The sequence below is a fragment of the Tupaia chinensis genome, unplaced genomic scaffold (genome assembly GCF_000334495.1).
Source record: "Tupaia chinensis unplaced genomic scaffold, TupChi_1.0 Scaffold000044_1, whole genome shotgun sequence".
NCBI classification, from domain to species: domain Eukaryota; kingdom Metazoa; phylum Chordata; class Mammalia; order Scandentia; family Tupaiidae; genus Tupaia; species Tupaia belangeri.
This window is the reverse complement of record NW_006159500.1, coordinates 2935206-2956995: the sequence shown is the minus strand read 5'-3', so window position 1 is coordinate 2956995 and position 21790 is coordinate 2935206. Positions and strand designations below refer to the sequence as shown.

The 21790-nt window shown below is 36.9% G+C and overlaps 1 protein-coding gene across 1 annotated transcript in view; it reads left to right on the top strand.

The window, feature by feature from the left end:
- Nucleotides 1–21790, top strand: part of RELN (reelin) — a 375213-nt gene that overhangs the window by 100348 nt on the left and 253075 nt on the right. The window contains exons 5-6 of the mRNA XM_006140794.3: nucleotides 14670–14766; nucleotides 20990–21041. Coding sequence (XP_006140856.1) covers nucleotides 14670–14766; nucleotides 20990–21041 — 149 coding nt within the window. The remainder of the gene's footprint in view (nucleotides 1–14669; nucleotides 14767–20989; nucleotides 21042–21790) is intronic.

Here is a 21790-nt window from a genome sequence, read left to right as displayed (position 1 = left end):
TCCCACTTCTCTCTTTCTGGGACTCCCCCTGTGATGTATTTCCATCTTGGACTAGTTGTCTCTTCTAAGCCTAGGTATGATCAAAACATAATTAGCATTAAATAGTCCTAAACTAATTTACTTAACTGACCCCCCATATCTTCTTTTGTTGTATTTGCATATAAAAATTAAAATTAAATATATCTGTATTATATATATATATACATATATATATATATGTATATATATATATATAATTATAGAAGGGGAAAAAGAGAGGATATTAGGTAACTTCAACCCCTTAGAAATACCCATGAACTCCTTGAAGTTATAAATCTGCACCCAATAAAATTAGATATCCCAATGAAAAACAGTGGCAAACCCCTACTTAGCTTTGGAACCTAATGGGCAGCTTTCACTCTCCTGAAGTGTTTTCTTAGCACACATTTTGTCACATGAATTTTATCTCTTACAAATGGCTTCTGATTTCCTTTACATCACAGAAGAATTAGAACCCTCAGCCCCGCACCCCCGGCTGCTTCATGGTCACGTGGAAAAGAGATTCCTTGATGCCAACTCTGTCTCTGTGCCCTGCCACACGACTAGATAGAAACAGAGAGCCTGTGTGTGCTACTTTGGGCCAAATTCTCACAACTAAGCATATCAAATGATTTACCTCAAAAGAAAAATGTGCTACTTATCTGAACATGTTACTCCCCTTGGGTTCTAAAAGCTTCATGTATTTTACCTAATTTGTAAACTTTACAGATGAGCAAAAGGAGAAATTAGGAAACTAAAGTCATGGGGTCAACATGTGGTGTGGTGATTAAGGCATTGGACTCCCACATGGACAATGACCAACCACAGTTCAAGTCCTGAATCTGTGGTCTTAAAACTCACACCAAGCACGTGTGCATGTGCACCCACCCAAAATCCCAAGAGAATAATGTAGGAGAAGGGATTGTGATGTGGCCATCTCCCCTGGAGGGGTGATTTCTCACTTTCCCTCTCTCTGTCTCTGTCTGTCTCTCTCTCTATATGGTGAGTACACATGCCCTATGACAAAAGCCAAAAAAAAAGAAACTAAAGTTTTATCTGTGCAATGTTGGAGAGGTAGGTCAGTTTAAAGGTTAAATCACTTACTACATATTTGCTTTTATTAACTTCATCAAATAAAATCAACTTTTAATTTTATTTTATGTAAGTCTTCAATATCCAAACTTGTTAGTTATTTGCATATAAAAATTAAAATTAAATATATCTGTATTATATATATATATACATATATATATATATGTATATATATATATATAATTATAGAAGGGGAAAAAGAGAGGATATTAGGTAACTTCAACCCCTTAGAAATACCCATGAACTCCTTGAAGTTATAAATCTGCACCCAATAAAATTAGATATCCCAATGAAAAACAGTGGCAAACCCCTACTTAGCTTTGGAACCTAATGGGCAGCTTTCACTCTCCTGAAGTGTTTTCTTAGCACACATTTTGTCACATGAATTTTATCTCTTACAAATGGCTTCTGATTTCCTTTACATCACAGAAGAATTAGAACCCTCAGCCCCGCACCCCCGGCTGCTTCATGGTCACGTGGAAAAGAGATTCCTTGATGCCAACTCTGTCTCTGTGCCCTGCCACACGACTAGATAGAAACAGAGAGCCTGTGTGTGCTACTTTGGGCCAAATTCTCACAACTAAGCATATCAAATGATTTACCTCAAAAGAAAAATGTGCTACTTATCTGAACATGTTACTCCCCTTGGGTTCTAAAAGCTTCATGTATTTTACCTAATTTGTAAACTTTACAGATGAGCAAAAGGAGAAATTAGGAAACTAAAGTCATGGGGTCAACATGTGGTGTGGTGATTAAGGCATTGGACTCCCACATGGACAATGACCAACCACAGTTCAAGTCCTGAATCTGTGGTCTTAAAACTCACACCAAGCACGTGTGCATGTGCACCCACCCAAAATCCCAAGAGAATAATGTAGGAGAAGGGATTGTGATGTGGCCATCTCCCCTGGAGGGGTGATTTCTCACTTTCCCTCTCTCTGTCTCTGTCTGTCTCTCTCTCTATATGGTGAGTACACATGCCCTATGACAAAAGCCAAAAAAAAAGAAACTAAAGTTTTATCTGTGCAATGTTGGAGAGGTAGGTCAGTTTAAAGGTTAAATCACTTACTACATATTTGCTTTTATTAACTTCATCAAATAAAATCAACTTTTAATTTTATTTTATGTAAGTCTTCAATATCCAAACTTGTTATTTCATGTACAAATGGCAGTACATAAAAAGCAAGGAACATAAAACAGTATTGATATTTACAAATAAAGGTGGCAGATGGTAATTACTCTTCCAAGTGTCTGTTGGCAGTTGGAATAGAACCAAAAACTTTTGTACATCAACTCAATATTGAATTGATTTAAAATTAATAAGTGTACTTGGCAAAAAATTCAATTAATGTAAAACTGTAAGCAATAAAAATAAGGCTCTTTCTACACTAGATCTGTATTCCCTTTCTCTGTAGACAACAACCGGGGTAGTTTTCTGTGAGATCTTCCAGAAGTTGTTTATGCTTACACAGGTAGAGCAGTAATGAATTCTGTCCACAAACATGTATCCAAAAAAATGAAACTTTCTTTATTCATCCATAACCCGACTTAATTTCTTTATATTGTCCCCCTTCCAGTTTCATGGAAAATTAATTTCAGTCAACTCTGCTTGCTTTCTCCCATTTTTCTGTTTTGTTTTGTTTTGTTTTGTTTTATTTGGTGCTAAGTTTCAGGGGGTTCATTAGCAAAGTCAGAGAGTAGAGCAGAGCTGCAGCTGTATGGTTCCTAGTCAAGTTTCTGAGTCCTCCATTATCTCATCTAGTCCTTGGTGACCAATTCACATAGACACACTTTGACCCTGTTCCTAAAGACTCCTTCGGGGCAGTGGCTTTGTTCTGCTGCCCCTGGACCTGGGTCATGGGCATCTTTGTGATCTGTGCTCTGGTGTACATTTCTTAAGCTGTGGTCCTTCTGCCTTCCCTGAGAGGCAGAGCATAGATTTCTTCTGCTCGTTGCCTCTCAGATTTCTCAGTGGCTCTGCTAAAGAAGTGGCCCTTTAGTTCCCCACAATCCCATCCACTGCTGATAGCCTTGCTTGAATGAGAGATGAGAGGGAAATTTACAAGTGGAAAAAATGTATAGCGGCAGCTCAGGCTTGATAGAGAAACTTCTCCATTTTAACTTGGCCTTGTTACTGGACCACATGCAGATGTACCTCTGAACCATAGCTCTAACCTCTTCAGTACCAACATGCCATTGAACTCAAGGGGGTGAGAGAGAGAGCACAAATGGAGAAACTAAACTGAACTGGTCCATGGTGCTGACAGTTGTTCATCAGCAAGTGTGTTAATACAACTGTACTACTAAAGAGGGGGAGATCAGTAGTTCCTTAGTCGTTTAGCAACAACCCTCCCTCTCTCAAATAGAAAGAAAAACTTCATAAGAGTATATTTAGGAGAATGTAAGAAACCACCAATGTTTTATCTCATTAACATTTCACTTAAGCAGCTACTATTTTCATATTGACTATGCTTTTGCAATTCCTTTTTATGAATATAATCATTTTAATATGATATAAACACTGCCAGTATTTCAATGCTTAAGAGCCCCAAACTGGAACCATTCCTTACAAGGTGTTTATCAACAAGATGGATAAATAGTGATATATCTATACTGTGGAATACTACTCAACAATGAAAAGGAAATAATTATTATTGATAGTTGTAACAACATGGATGAATCTAAAAATTATGATGTTTAATGAAAGAAGTCAGACCCAAAAGAGTTTCTTCCATCTATGTGAAATATATTGGCAATATTATCTAAGTTTATAGAAATAAAATCATTGCTTGTTTCTGGGATAAAGAATTGACTAGGAAAGGCATGAAGGGCCTTTCTGGAGGCACTGAATATATTTTGTATCTTGAGAGGGTATGGTTTGCATTTATCAAAACTTAAGACCTGTATGTTACTCTATCTAAATTTATCTCAATGAAAAAAAAGTTGACAAAATAGAAACACAATGAGGAAAATAAGAAATAGGAGGCATTTCTGATTCATAACTTGCAATAATATAGAGCTCAGAGGCAGGAGTGTGGGGGAGAGCTAAAGGAACTAAAAAGTGAATGAGTTCTTAAAAACGATTAAGTTTTCTTAAGTGTCTTTACCCTAGGCAATTACAAAGTCAAGGAGAAATCTTTGTTTTGCTTAAGTTATCCCTTTAATGCTTGTTTTCTGAAGATCACAGAAAGCATCCAGAGCTATAATATCACTAGACTCAGATGTTCTAGTGGGAAACGTGGGACTATTAAAAAATACAATGATAAATGGCAACAGGATGACAACAGATGTTTCCCCTCCAGCACAATGATAGAACAGTAGTAATAGCAAAGACGTCCTTTCAACAGAGATCAGGGAAGAACGGGAGTCACTCCTCAAAAGGAGCATCTTGCAAGAGTGAGTTGTGGTGCCCACAGGGGTGTGAGACAGCAAGAAGAAAGACACAGGAAATGGTCTCAGACCCAATGGTACATGAAGACCGCCATCAGTTGGCTGATCATGCTGAAAGCCCCGCAGTTTATAGCTATGAAAGCTAACTCATGGTTGGCATCACAAAGGATTGCTGGAATCAAGAAAAGAATAGAATATTTCCATTTTATATGTAAATGATCATATTATAAGATCAGGGAGGTAGAGATCACAGACTCTACTGTGTCTGATATTCTTTTGGAAATACTAATTTGTTGGAGCTATTCATGTGAATGGAGCAAAACTACTGGTGATTTGGCTTGTTAAAGTGCATTTCCTTTGAGAAAAATAATTGAACAAAGTATATAAAAATACTGAGATTTTAGGATTGGGGAGTGGTGAGTTATTTTAGCTGGAGCTTTATTTACTATTCGTTTAGTGCATAAAAGAAAAGAAGCCAGGCCACCAAGTATAATAGAACCACTTTATGATTTTAGTGTCTTGCAGCCCCACCTCCACCCTGAAATAACAAAGACAAAGTGGACTCCAACATTTAGTAGCCCTACATGAGTGGGGTTTGTAGGTAACCAGGAAAAAAGTAGCACTGCTGAACAAATAACTGAGAAATCACAGCTATCTGTTGAAGGGGACAGTCAACCCACAGGGGGTCTCTACTCAAGGTGTGAGGTTCTTGGTTTCCTGCAGGGAAGAACTGAGGATTAAGTCTGTGAGGAAGAGTGAAAACAAGTTTATTAAGGAAAGTATACAGAGGTACTGCTTCAAAGGTGGGGCAGCCCTATGAAAGGAGATGGGTAAACAGTTTCCTTCCTTCCTCCAAGAGGAAGGAGGGACTAGTACACAAAAGGAAAGAGAGAAGGGCTACCCTGTAGGCAGGAAAGTCCCAGACTTTGGTGGGTGTCTGGATTATATGTCTTTACTTAATGACAGGCTAAGTGAGGGGTGGTTTATTCATTAATTTGGGGGGAAAGGGCCAGTGGTTTTCCTGGAACCACTGACCCTCCCCCCCCAATTTTCTGGCCATATTAGGGTAGTTCTGGTCATTGTCATGGTAACTGCAAACTGTCACGGTGCAGGTGGGCGTGTTATCTAGTATACTAATACCATATAGTGAGGGTATAAAGAGTCTGAAGGTTAGGCAGCTGTTGTTCCAGGTGCCATCTTGGTTTCAAGCGGCTCAGACCAAGTCTCTCAGTCACTTCTTTTCTGCTGAGTTTTATTGGAGCTGTTTGGAATATCCCTGCCCTCGATCCTCACCTGTCTCATATCCACTTTGTTCAGCATCCAGCAGGCCCATGGGCAATAAGCCTGGAAGACAGTGCTGACAGAAAGGGGATTATAAACCTTTTTTTTTTTTTCCAATAGCAAATAACCATAGGAGATTATGAATAGACAAGACGAGAAGAGTCAGGCAAAATAAATATATTATCTGAGAGTAGCATACTGTTCATTGCCAGAATATCTAATATATTATTATATTGGGGGTTGAGGAATTATAATTTGATTCGTAGGGTTTAATGTGCCAATGTTCTGATCTTATGTGAATCTCTCTCTACTTCTCCTCTTACTTCCTCCCTCTTGATTTCCCTTTGTCTTCCCACTATTTCTCACTTTCTCCTCACTTGTTAATAACCTTTTTTGCTATTAAAAAACTCTCCTCTTACTTTCCTTCCTTACTTCTTCCCCCTCCTTCCTCCTCTTTTCCTAGCATGATGTAATTGCTCTGGGGAAAGCTTCATCTACAATAGAAAGGTTAACCAGGAGGTGTCCCACTAATAAAATAAGGTGTGAATCTGGAGGCTTATTATTTCTTTCTTTAATCTCTATTTTAGATGCTAGAAACAAGAGCTCACTCAATGGAATTAAATGTCAAGTACATTTGAAACAAGTGAGAAAATATTTCTTCAAGCAGCATGTAGTGGAATTCACCATAGTAGGAGGTCAGAATATTGTGTGCAGTAGTAGGATTATAGAAGAGTTATTTTTAGCTCAAATAACATTTGTCATTGTACCTGTTAACAAAGAGGAGATCAAATTTTTTTTAACTCCCTAGTGAAATAAGAAGAGTTCTCTTACGGTCCTCAGTGAGAAGTAATGAGGAAGAATGAGCTATAAATGGAGTTAGTCATTTTCACATTTAAATCATGTGTTAACTCCCTAGAAAAAAAGGCATGACATAGTTGAAGGTGATATTATTCTCAGTCTTACGGTGAACTTCCTTTGCTGTTTTTCTAAAACTATTCCATTTACAAAGATAATAGGATGTTTTTGAAATTTATTTTTTAGAAGCGTGATCTTTTACTTTGTGAAAATGATTGTGTCAATTGCTTAAACAGGTAAGCCCTCTTTATGATAAAACATTGCCTCTTTATTATGAAATACGGTCAAAAGTTGAGTATTCTGATGATTGAGGTTTGACTGGAAGATTTAACCGGACAATTTAGCGGACTGCCCAGCTAGCTACCAAAGGTCCTGCAGTGTCTGCTTTACATTGGTGAATCTCCCAGTCTCTGATCTGGCCTGGCTTTGCAAGCTCACAAATCAGATGTTGTCAGCACACGCTGTGTGATCATTACCTGGGGGCAGACACACATTATCTTTGGATTAGGAAGCTACAAGAAATTTTTCTTTTCTTTTTCCAGTTTTAAAGAACTCAGAGAATGTTGTATTGCTTCTTGTGGGACTGAGTGTCAGACACTGACCCCTTTGGAGTCAATAAATTATGGATAGGTAATAGATGCCGGACAAGGGGCACATATCTTAAATGAGAATTTGATGACAACTGATCATCAGTGAGTTTCCAGGTGATTAACTTGTTTCAGCAGAGTGCCCGACTAAAGGCTGAGTGATTTTACTCTGATCTAAAGAGAAGAATGAGTCATGTCATTAAGCTGTTCTTGAGAAAATAATATTCAATTATTTGTTTATTGTTATCAGGATAGTGTCACCACCCACCATTCATAAATCTCCAGATGTGTGAATTTTCTCATTAATCCTCCCCCTCTTTCCTGCATCCTGAAAGACGGGCAGAGTCCCTGCACAATATGGGTTTCTCCAGACTTTTAAGTTGCTCTGTGCCCACAGATGGGTGGGTGGGCATATCTTGATGCCTAAAAATTTTTAAGTCAAGATAAAAAACATAATTATATCTTAAGAAGTAGGTACTCTCTACAACTCAAATACACATCACATGTAATTCTCAAGACAAAAACAGTCACTTGAATAATAAAAAAAAAAAAAGAGAGAGAGAGACAGCTGACATCAAAATACTGTAACAAGCTAACAAACTGCCAGGAGCTTGTTAGAGTGAAAAGAAAAATGCCGACTCAAAGCATTTCATTGTCTTTTATGTAATTCTCAAGAAAAAAACAGTCACTGGAAAAATAAAAAAAAAAAAAAAAGAGAGAGAGAGAGCTGACATCAAAATACTGTAACAAGCTAGCAAACTGCCGAGGAGCTTGTTAGAGTGAAGAGAAAAATGCCGACTCAAAGCATTTCATTGTCTTTTATGTTTACGGTTTGCCCCTAGTTTTGTGGGTCAGCAAGTATAAGCTTTATATTTACTGATTCCTTCATGTTAGAAAATAACAATAGTGTACCTATAAAGTAGATTATGTAAGGATGTTTATAGCCAAAGGAGTACTGAATTTGACTTTTACATACGTTAGACCAGTGAATTCATCCTTCATGTTTTTATGAAATGTCTGTCATTTCTCTTATTTTTGTATGTTTTCATTTCCAAAACAAAATCTTTTATCCTGTACATGATTAAAGAAATTTTAAGAAGTCTTTGTATATTTTCAAATTCAACTTTGACAGTACAAAAGGCAAGCATTCTTTGCAATCCACATTTTTTTGTTTGTTTTTCTTTACTCTGTGTGGCCTAGTATTAGGGTAGAGTGGGAGGAAGACTAGACAAGGGGTCAGGGAACCTGAATTCTAGTCCTGTTTCATCATTCGTGAAATGTGGAGTTGATGAAATGCAGTGATATTTCAGGTCCTTCTAATTCAATGAGCTGTGAATGCGAGTAATACGTAAGCTTCATGTGGAACCTAAGATTAATGTGATAAATAGGTTCAGGAAAGGTTTAATAAATTCAGGCTCTGCCTAGTCCTTAAGGATTTCAAGCATTTTTCTTAAAATGTCTTTTAATCATATTGTTCATGGTAGAATATATTTTGAAGTGGGCAATTCATATGATGTGCTATGGTATTTGGCAGATTCTTGTGTTCTGTTTTTCATATTAAGAAACAGCAAAAGAAGGAAAAAGATTTCTTTCTTTTTTTGAGAGAGAAAGAAAATTTTGCCATAGGGTGCATGTGCTCTCTGGAGAAATAGAGAGAAACAGAAAGAAAGAAAGCAAGAAATCACCCCCACCCCTCCAGAGGAGATGGCCATGTTGTAATCCCTTCTCCTCTGCTCTCGAGATTTTGGGCACACACACACACACACATGGACCTAGTGTGGGTTTCAAACGTCAGGGTCCAGGACTCAAAGCACAATTGGCCATGTGGGAGTCCAGTGATGGAACCATTATGCCATCTGCTGATCCCAGGAAACAGTTTCTTTTTGGGGGGAGAGGTTTTTGCTATAGGGCATGTGCGCTCGCCACAAAGACAGAGGGAGCCAGAGAGACAGAAAGCGCAAAATCACTCCCCGGGGAGGGGGGGGGGATGGCCACCCCTCAATCCCTTCTCCATTCTCCTCTCATGATCTTGGGCACACACGCACTCCCGGTGTGAGTTTACGCCACCAAGTCCAGGACTCAAACTGCAGTCGACTACATGGGAGTTCAGCGACATAGCCATTATGCTAACTGCTGGTCCTGAGTTTCTTAATTAGAGAAAAATACAGTATTGCATTTACTCTTAGGCAGAGAAACAATTCATTTCTAATCCTTAGCCTAGGAGGTCACATTGCTTTTAAAACTGAAAACAAAATCTGTTTAACTGGAATTGTTTTAAATTTCCTTCTTCCCACAACTTTCTAAAGAATATGTTAACTAACTTTAAAAGCCCATCATTTTCCTCAGAGAAGAAGAAAGTAGAAGAACTTTAGTTTAGTGGCCAGGGATTTAAATACCAACAACAAACAGCATTTTTTTCCTTGTTTTTTGTTTTTCCCTCTGTGCCAAAGAGAATTAGACCAAAAATTAAACATTCATCATGCAACAAATTGAACCTCAATTATTAGGAACTCATAGAACTCTTCTATAAAGAAAGAATGGGATTTCAGAGTTAGTAGGGATCTTTACAGAACACCTTGGGGATAAATACCTGACTCCTTCAAACCAAGTTAAATTACTAAACACAGATGCACTTCAAGGAAGTGAAGAAGATAGGACTGAAAGAGCACTTAGACACCTGAGTAGGGTTTAAATTCTGGGGTGAGCCAGGAATTGCTTTTCTTAGAATTTAGATGTTCGTTTGTATATCTAGATTTTTAAAATTCACCTGTCTTTCTGGCAGAGGTTACTATTTTGTCCTGGGGAGCCGTAATCACAGGTTGCTCTTTGTACTGTCTTGTCTCTTCCCAACAGGCTCATTGTGTTCATCATGATTTACCTTTTTCCTTTATGATAGTGACATTCATATGTGTAGTTACACAATTCTCAACTACAAAGATAGAAAATATATTAGGAAGGTCATGTTGCACATTCAGTCTCAGAAAAACCATCTTGATGGGCAGCACAGGCTAATGGAACATGAATAGAAATGAACCCTACTGTCATAAGTCATAGAAAAAATACACAGAGGTAGACTTGGATGGATACATATTGAAGATCATGCTGACAGAGCATTCCAGAAATCATACTGAGGACAGTCTCATTGTTCCCAGGGATCTATTCTTGGACCTCATCTCCTCTTTATGTCCTCTCTCCCAACCCCTAAAAATATGCACTCTTAGGATTTCAACCAGATCCCAAACTATCATGCCAATTGAGTCTCCTGTCTCGGAAGTTCTGAAGATGTGGATGATCATCTCCAATCGTCAACAGTTAACAACCAGAGAGCAGGCAGGGCCTAGTCCTGTCGGTCTTCAGAGCTGTGTTGCTCAGTGTGGGAGGCCCTAGTCTCATGGAGCTGCTGAGCACTTGAGAGGTGGCTAGTCGTTCACAGGCACTGGAAGTGTAGACCTCAACCCACATTGTGAAAGCTTAGTATGGACAAAAGTGTAAACTGTCATTAATACTTTTATATTAATTACATCTGAAAAGATAACTAGACTATCTTGGGCTGCATAAAAATTATTATTAAATTAATTCACCTGTTTATTTTTAGCATAGCCATTGAAAGCGGAACTCTTTACAATGGCTTTGCATGCTATTTTTATTGAACAGTGATACGCTAGAGTGTGTCCACTTTCTCCATCCTTGCCTTATTTCAAAGCATGTGTCTTACTTGCATTACTTACTTTCAGGTTTTACTTGGGTTACACTCATGGCCCCCAGTTTTTCTGCTCCCAAGCCATCATTTGCTAAGCTCATTTTCCTAAAAGCTAAATTTACATCATAACTCTAGGAACAGAATAAAAGGAATTTGAATCTTAGTTCTATGATTTACTAGCTGTGTAACCTTGTACAATAATTCTGTATCTCTAAATTGCAGTCGTAGCATCCTCTTCATGGGGAATAAAACTAGAGAGAAGGAGTTTTACATGAACTAACCGAGTACTGTTTGCAGAGCTCCTAAGCAATACCCTCACTTGGCAAGTGGTACATGAAGCCTTCCATGAACTGGTTCCTACTTTCTTGTCTCGTCCTTTGTCATCCTTCTGCAAGTCAGTATGGCTTCTATCATTCTGGCCCTCTGAACCAATAATTCCGTTTGTAAATCACAATTTCGGCATGCTTGGTGTCTTACTATTCCTTCCTTATTTGTTTATCTCCTATTTCTTATTCAGAACCCATTCTGGGATACCTGCACTAGAAGCTTTCCTTTACTTCCCCAGTCGGGTTAGATACCATCACAAACAGTGCATACTTCTGCTCTAATGAGTAAGAAGCAACGAAAATGCCATGGGTGTTGAAGTTAGCAGGTTCCAGGTTCAGACTGTAACTATTCCAACTTTGCAGTTTTGTGATACTGAACAAGTACTTAACCTCTCTGAAGCTCAGTTTTCTTAGGACTGAAATGAGAGAGAGGTTGGGAAGTATACCTGGGCGTTAGAGTACCTGGCACAAAGTTCAGGACAGTAAACAGCTATGATTGCATTTGGCACTGTCTACTGTAATTACGGGTTTGTTTATCTGCCTTTCTGTCTGGTATGTAAGCTCCTAGAAGAAAATGACAGTGTTTTGTGTCTTTGTACCATTAAAGCATAGCACAGTTACTGTAACTCCTCAACATAAGTTCATTGAATGCAAGAATGAATTAGTAAATAATGAATGAATAATACCACTGGCAGCTAACAAGTAGTGGAATCTGACCACCTAGAGGGATTGGCACTCAGGGTAAATTAAAATAAATTGTGTTGACAAAGCCAGTCAGACAGTGAGTATTTCAAGCAAAGGACATTCAAAAGACCTTGGCAAGAATCTGATAGATTGTATCATCAATACTTGGTGAAGCCATTGTTCCCAGTGCATAATATCTGATAATTGTGGATCTTTTAGTTTCTTCAACAGAATGCCAATGCCTTTTTAAATTTTATTTTAAATTTCTAGAGATATAAAGCACAATGAAGAAGAGAGAGGTCAAGAGGGGTTGTTGAGCAGATGGGAAGAACTTGTGTGTTTGCCTTTTTTGAGGTGTTTATTGTTTTCTTAACCCCTATTATTCCACAAAATAGAAATAATTCTTTGAACACCTGTTGTCTATTCGCTGGTTCTCTAATTCTAAGGTGTTGGCCATCCCCTTTAAAAACAATATACAGGTATCCAGGTCTCTACCTAAATCCTATTCAGTCTAAACTATGGAAGAAAAGGGATCCTACAAAATATAGTATATAGACATTTTTCTGCTATGCGATTATTTGAGAACTACTGATCACTATTTCCAAATAGAATGATTTTTATATAAATCCAAAAGCCAGGCCTCTAGTTTCACATCGACAATGACGCTTTTAGTTTAGAATCACTGGAGATGAACAACAGATAACTCTTGTAAAGTGTGAACATTCTTGTACTCTTTCTCTGTCAAAGTGGATGTTTCTCTCAAGCTCTTTCACAATGACTTGGTGACTGTATAATCCTTATCTATCTTTTTTTGTTTTTTAGAAAAAATATTTTTGCTATAGTATGTGTGCATTCGCCTAAGAGACATAAAGGAGACAGAGAGACAGAAAGCAAGAACTCACTCCCCATGAGGGATGGCCACACAACAATTCTTTCTTCTCCAGTCTCCTTTTGGGATTTTGGGCATGCATGCACTAGCACCCAGTATGAGTTTTAAGCCACCAGGTCTGGGACTCAAACCACAATCAACTATGTGAGAGTCCAGCAATAATCACCATTATGCCATCTGCTGGTCCCACTCATCTATCATTAAAGTAAGAAACAAATTATACTTTTTGTGCCACTTCTCTGTGTTTTTATCACAATCAGCTCAAAGACTTAGAGAACTAGAACTAAGAGGTACATGTATTAAGTTCTCTATGGTGGGGGTGAGGAGACCTAATATACCAATTCTAAAATTAACGAAAAATGGTAGAAATCCATGAAAAATTCATGATAATAAGACCTAAGGCTTAAACACTATGCTTATAATGTGCCAGGCACTATTATAAATTCTTTAGACCTCAGACTTTAATAATAGTTTTGTATTTATGAAGTTGTCTTATATTTGTTTATTCATTCAGCAAATAGTTATGGAACAACGTGCCAGAAATAAACATGCCAGAAATGATGAACAAAAGACAAATTGCTGTCCTTATAAGGCTTCTATTACAGTTCCCCTCACGTGGACATTTTATTAGAATCTTACTTCACAGTAATTAAATTAAATTTTACTAACATTTTATATTTTATACAAGAAATTCTTTTCCATTTTTCCTAAAAAAATTAGACATCTGACATGGTTGATCTCCTTACATAGGAATGCAACTCAGAAGATGAGAATAAAATCAATCATTCCCTCTCTGTCGTAAACATGTAAGATGTACTTACATTCATTTGCCAAATTTTTACTTCCTTCTTGTACTTCTTCCTCTTACTTTATGAGCTACCTCATCTCTTCACATTGCTGTCGTCATCCTATTTTGATGGGAGTTCCCAGCCCTTTCAGAAATTAGCAAACAGCTGAAAGGCACGATGGTACTCAAAACAAAGGGTAAAGTGCCCTTTCCACAGTGTCTGGCACCTGGAATGTGAAGGTCCTTGAAAATGTTCTCTCTACATGAACTACAGCTCTTAGGTGGTTAGAGGTTCAGACAGGGGAAACATAGCTCTTTCTCTTTACAGGTTAGGTGTGTAATGATTATAGGTCGAAATGTCACAATGCAGATCATTGTACATGTTACCATAAATATACGACATCAAATCCAGAATCCGCATACCTTCCATTTCTTCTAGATAAAGGCATGAATAAGTTTATTCTTGAGATCCTGTCTAAAGTTTTATTAACCACTTAATTTTACAGTAATAAAGCAGCTAATAAATTATTTGTAAGGTTAACATAATTCACTATCCCAAATTTGCTTGAATTGAACATTTATGCATATTTCATACAAAAATGTGGATTATGTATATCCTGGTTCCATTACTTTTAGCATGGGTGAATCTCTATATTCAAATTTGTTTGAGAATAGTTACTTTAAACATTTTCACTGGTCAAGACACAAAAATATGTTAAAATTTCTAAAATATTTTTTGATTTGAGAAATACAGGTTTTTGGTTCATTTATATAAAGCGGATATTACTTTGCTTAACTTTAATATTAGGCATACCATATATTAAATGTAATTATTTACAATAATTTTATCTTTCATTATTAAGTGCCCACTATGAGATTGATTCCCTCTGTTGTAAATACAGTCTCTCATTTAATCTTCATAGTGACTGTTCGTTTAACAGGTGAGGACCCTGGTGATTTGAGCTGAGTAGCAATAACTATTACACCCTTTCTTACCTGAGCAATAAACTACCTTCTGCTACTTTGTTCTCAGACCGCACTGTGTTCTGTGTTCCCGCAGGGTCGAATGTAACAACTGTGAGACTGGAGAGCAGTGTGGTGCAATTATGCATGGCAATGCTGTCACCTTCTGTGAGCCATATGGTCCACGAGAATTGGTAAGTGTGTGCTATTTATGTACATTATTCCATCATAGTATTTCTTTCTTTCTTTCTTTTTCCTTCTTTTATTTTTTTTTTTTTTGAGAGGTTTTCACTGTAGGGCACATGCGCTCTCAAGAAGGACAGAGAGACAGAAAGCAAGAAATCACCCCCCAGGGGGGATGGCCACGCTACAGTCCCTTCTCCTCCATTCTCCTCTCATGATCTTGGGCACACATGCACATGTGCCCAGTGTGAGTTTAAGCCACCGAGTCCAGGACTTGAACCATGGTTGACTACATGGGAGTACAGCGACATAGCCATTATGCTAACTGCTGGTCCCCATCATAATATTTATTGAGCTTTTTGCCTACGAAATAATTCTCTTGTGCTCTTACAGTTTAAATGAGAAATTGAAAGTATTATTTATGAGTCCTATTACAAATACCTTAAAATTAGAAGCGGCAATTTTATGGTCTATTTTTAAATATAAAAATTTTAAAACAGGAATGCAATTGGCAGCATCTATGCATCTCATTAAACATGGTGCATCACTATGATTAGGTGGCTTTTTAAAAAATATGGTTTTGACATGGTAGATATGAAGACACATATATACACATACAGAATATATTTCATGCCCAGACAACTTAGGACTTAAGATCTTTTATAAACATTGCTTTTAAAATGCTCCTTATTTTCATCTTGCAAGTCAAAAAAATTTTTTTTCTATGAAGCATTTGCCCTCACCAGAGAGAGATAAGAGAGGGAGAGGGAGAAATCCTACCCCAGGGGAATGGGCATGCAGCACTCCCTTCTCCATTCTCGTCTCCAGTTCTTTTTTTTTTTTTTTTTTTTTTTTGGGGGGATAGGGCGCGTGCACTCTCCAGACAGACAGAGAGAGACATAGAGACAGAAAGCGAGAAATCACCCCCCAGGGGGGATGGTCACGCCGTAATCCCTTCTCTTCCATTCTCCTCTTGGGATCTTGGGCACACATGCACACGCGCCCGGCGTGAGTTTTAAGCCACCGGGTCTGGGACACGAACCGCGGTCAACTATGTGGGAGTCCAGCGACATAGCCATTATGCTAACTGCTGGTTCCCTTGTCTCCAGTTCTTGAGCATGCACATGCATGCACCCCGTGTGTTTCTCAAGCCACCAGGTCCAGGAATCCAACCACACATTTGGCCATGTAGGATAGCACTGCCTTAATCTTCACACCACCCGCTGGCCCACAAGTCAAAATTTTAGATGTTCATGTTATCATGTTATTTTGAAACTTTGGCTCCTATCAACAAAGGAACTTAGACAGATTATTGTTTTCTTGGAAGAGTGCACTGAATAAATCAGTTTTTGTCTTTGTTTTTTTTTTTTTAATTTTGTTCATGCCAAATTACCCAGGAGCAGTTACTGCTAATTGAGACTAATTAGTCTTTTTTTTTTTTTTTTTTTTTTTTTTTTTTTTTTTTGCTAAAGATAAGTTTCTGCGTCATGTGTAAATGAAACAGCATTTAAACTAAAAGCAGTGAAACCACTAGCCATCAGCATGTGGATAAGAGCCTTCTGATTTTATTTGGTACTTCTTTCTAGCACTGAGACTACATTCATCTTTCATTCTTTAAACAGGTTGTCAAAGCAGTTGTTACATTATATCCTGACTCAATTCCTTGGTCCCTAATACTCAATGCTTATTCTCCTTTTCTCTCCCACAGCTTCATTTTCATGGGGGCTTTCAGTAACAGGTTGTCATTTTCATCCCAATGTCATACATTGTAGTTCACAATCATTAATTTTAAAAAGTTGCCCAAAGACTGACTTCTAATGTAAATGGGGGAAATAAACCTAGATAGGCAATTAAAAGAAGACTTAGTTATCAAAATGTGAAAACCAATTAATTCTGGTAACATGGTTCTTGTTTTATGCTGCTTGAATACCCCTTTTCATGGCAATACATACATTTAATTCATTAAAGATACAAACTTCATAACATTGATGAATTGAAAAGTTTTTAGCTGAAAATAGAACACAAACAAAATTAATTGGATGCAAATTAAAATAGGTGCTCATAATTCAAGCCTCACGAGGTGTTATTATAGTCTTGCAGACAAATGTGACTATAGTAGTGAAGTTCTTCTTGAAAAAATAAATTTTCTAGTAGTTTTAAAATAATGTGCCATGACTGAATTAATTGTCTATAAACATTAAAACAAAATTAAAATTTACCGTGATTAATTGAGCTTAGAATAAACACCTATTTTAAAAGGTGCCCCTATATAGTAATATTTCTAAAAATGCTTGATAAATTCATTCTGTTTCTACTGATTAATGGGAAATAAAAATAGCTAATAATATGATGCAAACATGTATTTTATAGCATAAAAAACTTAAGTATCTAGTTTATTTAATTCTTGTATATGTAATCCTAATTCTCTCACTATATCCCAGTTTATTTAGCTTTAGAGTTGATACACTTAGTAGGCTAATTTTGAATTGTAGTTAATGTGAGATTAGCCTTTCAACTAAAAAGGAAAATATTCAAAGTAATTATCTTCATCTGAGAAATTGTAAAAGTATATATTCTTATATTACCATTATGAATATATTCCTGAAATTAATTTGTATTATAGATTCAAAGGGAATTGGATAATGATAGATGAATAGTGAGGAGGATGATAGCCACATTTCATACTAGTGACTTCTAATTTTGAATACTTTCATACTGCATTGGTGTCCCAGGAGCAAAAACATATTGTACACAAATTGCGTTTATAGATGATTGATCAATCAAATGAAAAGTGAGAAACTCATTTGTCAGTTAACATTATATTTATTAAAATTGAAAAATATGAATCCAGTCGTATCTGCTGTACAAGAGAACACATAAAAGTTATAGGCTCCAAACTTCACTTTTTAAACAATATGTAATTTTTCCTAAATTTATCAAAGTAATGAAACAAAGAACCATAGTGAACTGAGGCTTTATTTATTTTAATGCTGAAAATAGCATGCCCACTTTGTGAATTTAGTTAAATATCTATTTTATTTTAACAACAGTGTAAGTCAGTCAGAGGCAGCATCTGCCTGGACATACCATAGGTTTGTGTTTTCACCACTGCTTTGTTTTGTAGCCCTCACATGTTTTTTTGTTGTTTTTGTTTTCATTTTTGTTTTTGATTTTTTAGAGAGAGAGATTTTTTTTTTTTCCTACAGAGTGCATCTGCTTGCCAGAGAGACAGAGAGACAAAAAGCAAGAAATCACCTCCCCCCCCATTGAATGACCATGCCACAATCCCTTCTCCTCCATTCTCCTCTTGGGATTTTGAACATGCACACACACGTGCCTGGTATGAGTTTTAAGCCACTGGGTCCAGAACTCTAACCATTGGTGACTATGTGGGAGTTCAGTGACATAACCATTTTGTCATCTGCTGGTACTCACATGTTTTATTTAACCCAGCAAAGTCTTCATATTTTAGGTGGTGACACTGAACTTTATTTATTTTGGTAGTTTTAAATGAAAATAAATATTAATAGAAATATATTCACTTTTTTTAAGAAAAAATGTAAAGTGAAAATGAGTTACGTTACCTTTCATTTTTAAAAAAGAAGTTATTTATAAATTATTCTCACCTATTTGGAAATGTATTTTAGTAGCAACAGTGTGTTTGGGCCAAAACAGTATCAAACCCAGTAGAAATTTGGGGAAAGAGATGCAAAATGACTAGCCTCCACCTACAGTGAATACTTAAGATTCATTTGGTTATTTTATTAATTTTCTGTAGTTTGGAGTTTATTTAATAATTTGAGAGCACCAAGGTATAGTAGAAAAACGTTCTCCTTCAGACACGCATAGTTGCTATTTTACCAAAATCTCTTTAAAAGCCCCCCCCTTTTTTTCAGAATATCAGATATAAGGCTTAATAATTTAATAACAGCAGATGGTATAATGGTCACATCATTAGACTCACATGTAGTCGACCACGGTTCGAATCCTGGAATCAGTGGTTTAAAACACACTCTGGGCATGTGTGTGTGCCCAAAATCCCGAGAGGAGAATGGAGGAGAAAGTATTGAGGTATGGCCATCCCCCTGGGGGGTGGGAGGGGGCGATTTCTCACTTTCTCTCTCTGTTTCTGGCGAGGCGAGTGCATGAGCCCTATGGCAAAAATCTCTCTCAAAAAAAAAATTTTTTTTTAAAATTTTGCAGACTAAAATTTTGTATTTGTGCTCCCCAAAGTAATAAATAATTTTTAAATACGCAATTGTAAATATAGGTAAGTTCTTCTTATCACTATTTTTTTTCTCTTCATCTTTCCTATCTTTTCTTGGAGCTGACAGTTTTATTAATAAAATAAATGGGTAAAGTCCCATTTGCCACTTCCCTGGTGAAGAAAAAAAATGTAAACTAATCAAAATCTAGGGTCACCCTCAGCACCTGTAATGTGAAATTTGGCAATATTTCATCCAACTTGCTATTTGGTAGCTAAGATCACAGCTGTGGAATATGATCATGCAGGTGACACAAGCATCATTTATTATGTGAACAAGATAAGTATCCAGGATTTTCCCTTGCATTAATGCACTTGCAGTAATAATAACAATAGTGCTCTTAAGTTATGTAATACCCTTCTTCCTAAAAGCCTGGATTCAGAAGTGTTTCATAATTCATCTATCCATCTATTCAGTTGCACAAAAGTAAAGGGGAAAAGAGCATTAATTCAATTTAAGTGAACATTTAAAGGAAATTTTATTGGTGCATTTTTCTCTGATGACTCTGGTCAGAGGAAGAGGACAGGAAACAGAATTATGGACACGATGGGCCAGTGTATTTTAGAACCTAATCTCGAATGATGGGAGATTCAACTTAAATAGAGAGAGGATTTCCTGTGTCAGCCTGACACCAGTGATTTTTGCTGTGGTTAAAAAAAATTAAGAGCTGACACTGAAACTTTTAGCTGGACAATTTATCAAATTTTTTTTTTGCCCTCCCTTCTATTACCTCTCCCGCTTCTTGAAAACCATGTATTTAATGTACTCGTACAGTCATTTTTCCAAATCAAATTGTAGATCTTTTGATAGTCACTTCTCAACTGAATCCTGGCAGAACAGAGAGGCATTCCCACACCTATTTACTTGACCCATCTCCAAGTGTGGGCCCCAAAGCCCAGGGTCTAACAAAGTGCAGGGATTGTCTAAGGATGGTATTAAGGTGTGTAAGAAGCAAGGGTAAGACAGCTTACTGATTCTGCCACAGCAAAAACTCAGTGTTACACTTCCTATTTTATAGGGTGGAGTCATGTGAAACATCCTATACTTCAGTTTACTAGGTTTGACAATTCAACAAAATGAGACTTATTAGATCATCAGGAAAGTCATGACACATTTTTGCATAGAAAAACAATAGTGTCATGACTTTTCTGATAATCCAATATTTGAGCTGATACAGGTCAAAGCCACTACTCCAAATAATAAATAAATAAAATTTGAAAAATAAAATGAATGATCTTGAAAAAGGAACGATTCCTTTTTCAGGAGAGGAAAAATTATTTAACATGCTTCTTCATGAAGCGAAAAGTAGCAGGAATAAGTTGGAAGAATATATCTAGATTTAGTATACTAGTTCTTTTGTTTTCACAGTTCTATTACGTAATCCACTGATTCTATGATTCATTCATTGAAAGTGTACAGTTGAGGGCTTTAGTTAACTTACAGTTATGCAACCATTATCACAATCAATTTTTAGATTTTTATCACCCTTCCCCCAAAGAAATCCTGCACCTTTTGGCTGTTGTAATTCTATTTACTTTTCAAAATAATCTTACTCTACTCATTTGCTCCTAATTCTATCTTGCAGTTCTGTTTGGGGGTCTTTTTATGGCATATCTATCTGCAGGGTAGAGGAGAGGAGGGGGGATGGATGGAGAGAGCTGTGTCTAATTCCCTCACTTACTACCTTATAGATTCCACTAAAAACAGTTCTCACAGGATATGAAAAATTTACTTTTAGACCTAAGTCAGGATCTCACAGCTTTGTTCCCCCCACAGGAGAACAGCAGATATATCTGTGTTCAGGCATATTGAGGAAAATGAACTAAGGAACTTGATAAATGCTTTCTGTGTTAATGTATCCTTTCTTCCCTCTCTTTTAACGCTCCCCAACCCCCAGCCCACATTTTCCTCTTCTCTTTCTCCTCCTTTCTTTCTGTCTTGTCTTATTTTTGTGCATTCCTCTTTTTAGATTACCACAGGCCTTAATACAACAACAGCCTCCGTTCTTCAGTTTTCCATTGGTAAGTGTTTTTAAGTAATTATAGCAATTTAACTTGGAAATATTTGTTTTAATCATAGTGTACAATCAGGATTATAGTGTGAAATGCTTTTAGATTTAGAGAAAAATAAGTCTGAGCTTTGCAGTAAGTAATTTAAACCATTTTAAAAGTGAAATAAATATTTTTAAATGCTACGTTGTGTTCTCTCCAGCAGTGAGTGGTATTAAAAATGCTATAAATAATCCAGGACATTTAAAAATGATTTACATATGGCTTTCAAATGCATTGACTCATTCTATTACAGCAGAATTACCTTCCTAGTTATGTCTTGCTCAGATTAAGATTGAAATCTGCTCAATTTTTTTGAGCTCTGACTAACTGATAGTGAAAGAGGAAATTACTGGTGGCTGAAAGTAACAAATTAAAGCTTCATGTTTGACATAAATCTATGTTTTAGTCAGACATAGATTATGAAAACAATGACTATATCTGGCAATATTTCTTTCAAGTGTTTTGTGTTAGCATTAAAAGTTCCTACCCAAAGCAGTCAGTGAAATAAGGTACATTTTGATCAAGTGTTTGCAGTTATTACTTTCCATTTTCATTTTCAAAGGCATGTATGAATAAGTAACTTGTACGAATTTCCAAAGGGAAATTCCAGGGTAAGTAAGATACTGTCTTCTAGATGGGGCCTGGTTTTATGCATCTTGGTCCCGTAACATGGGAATCTCCGTCCGGCCTCTCCCTGTGGCACGAGGGCTGCTGGCATG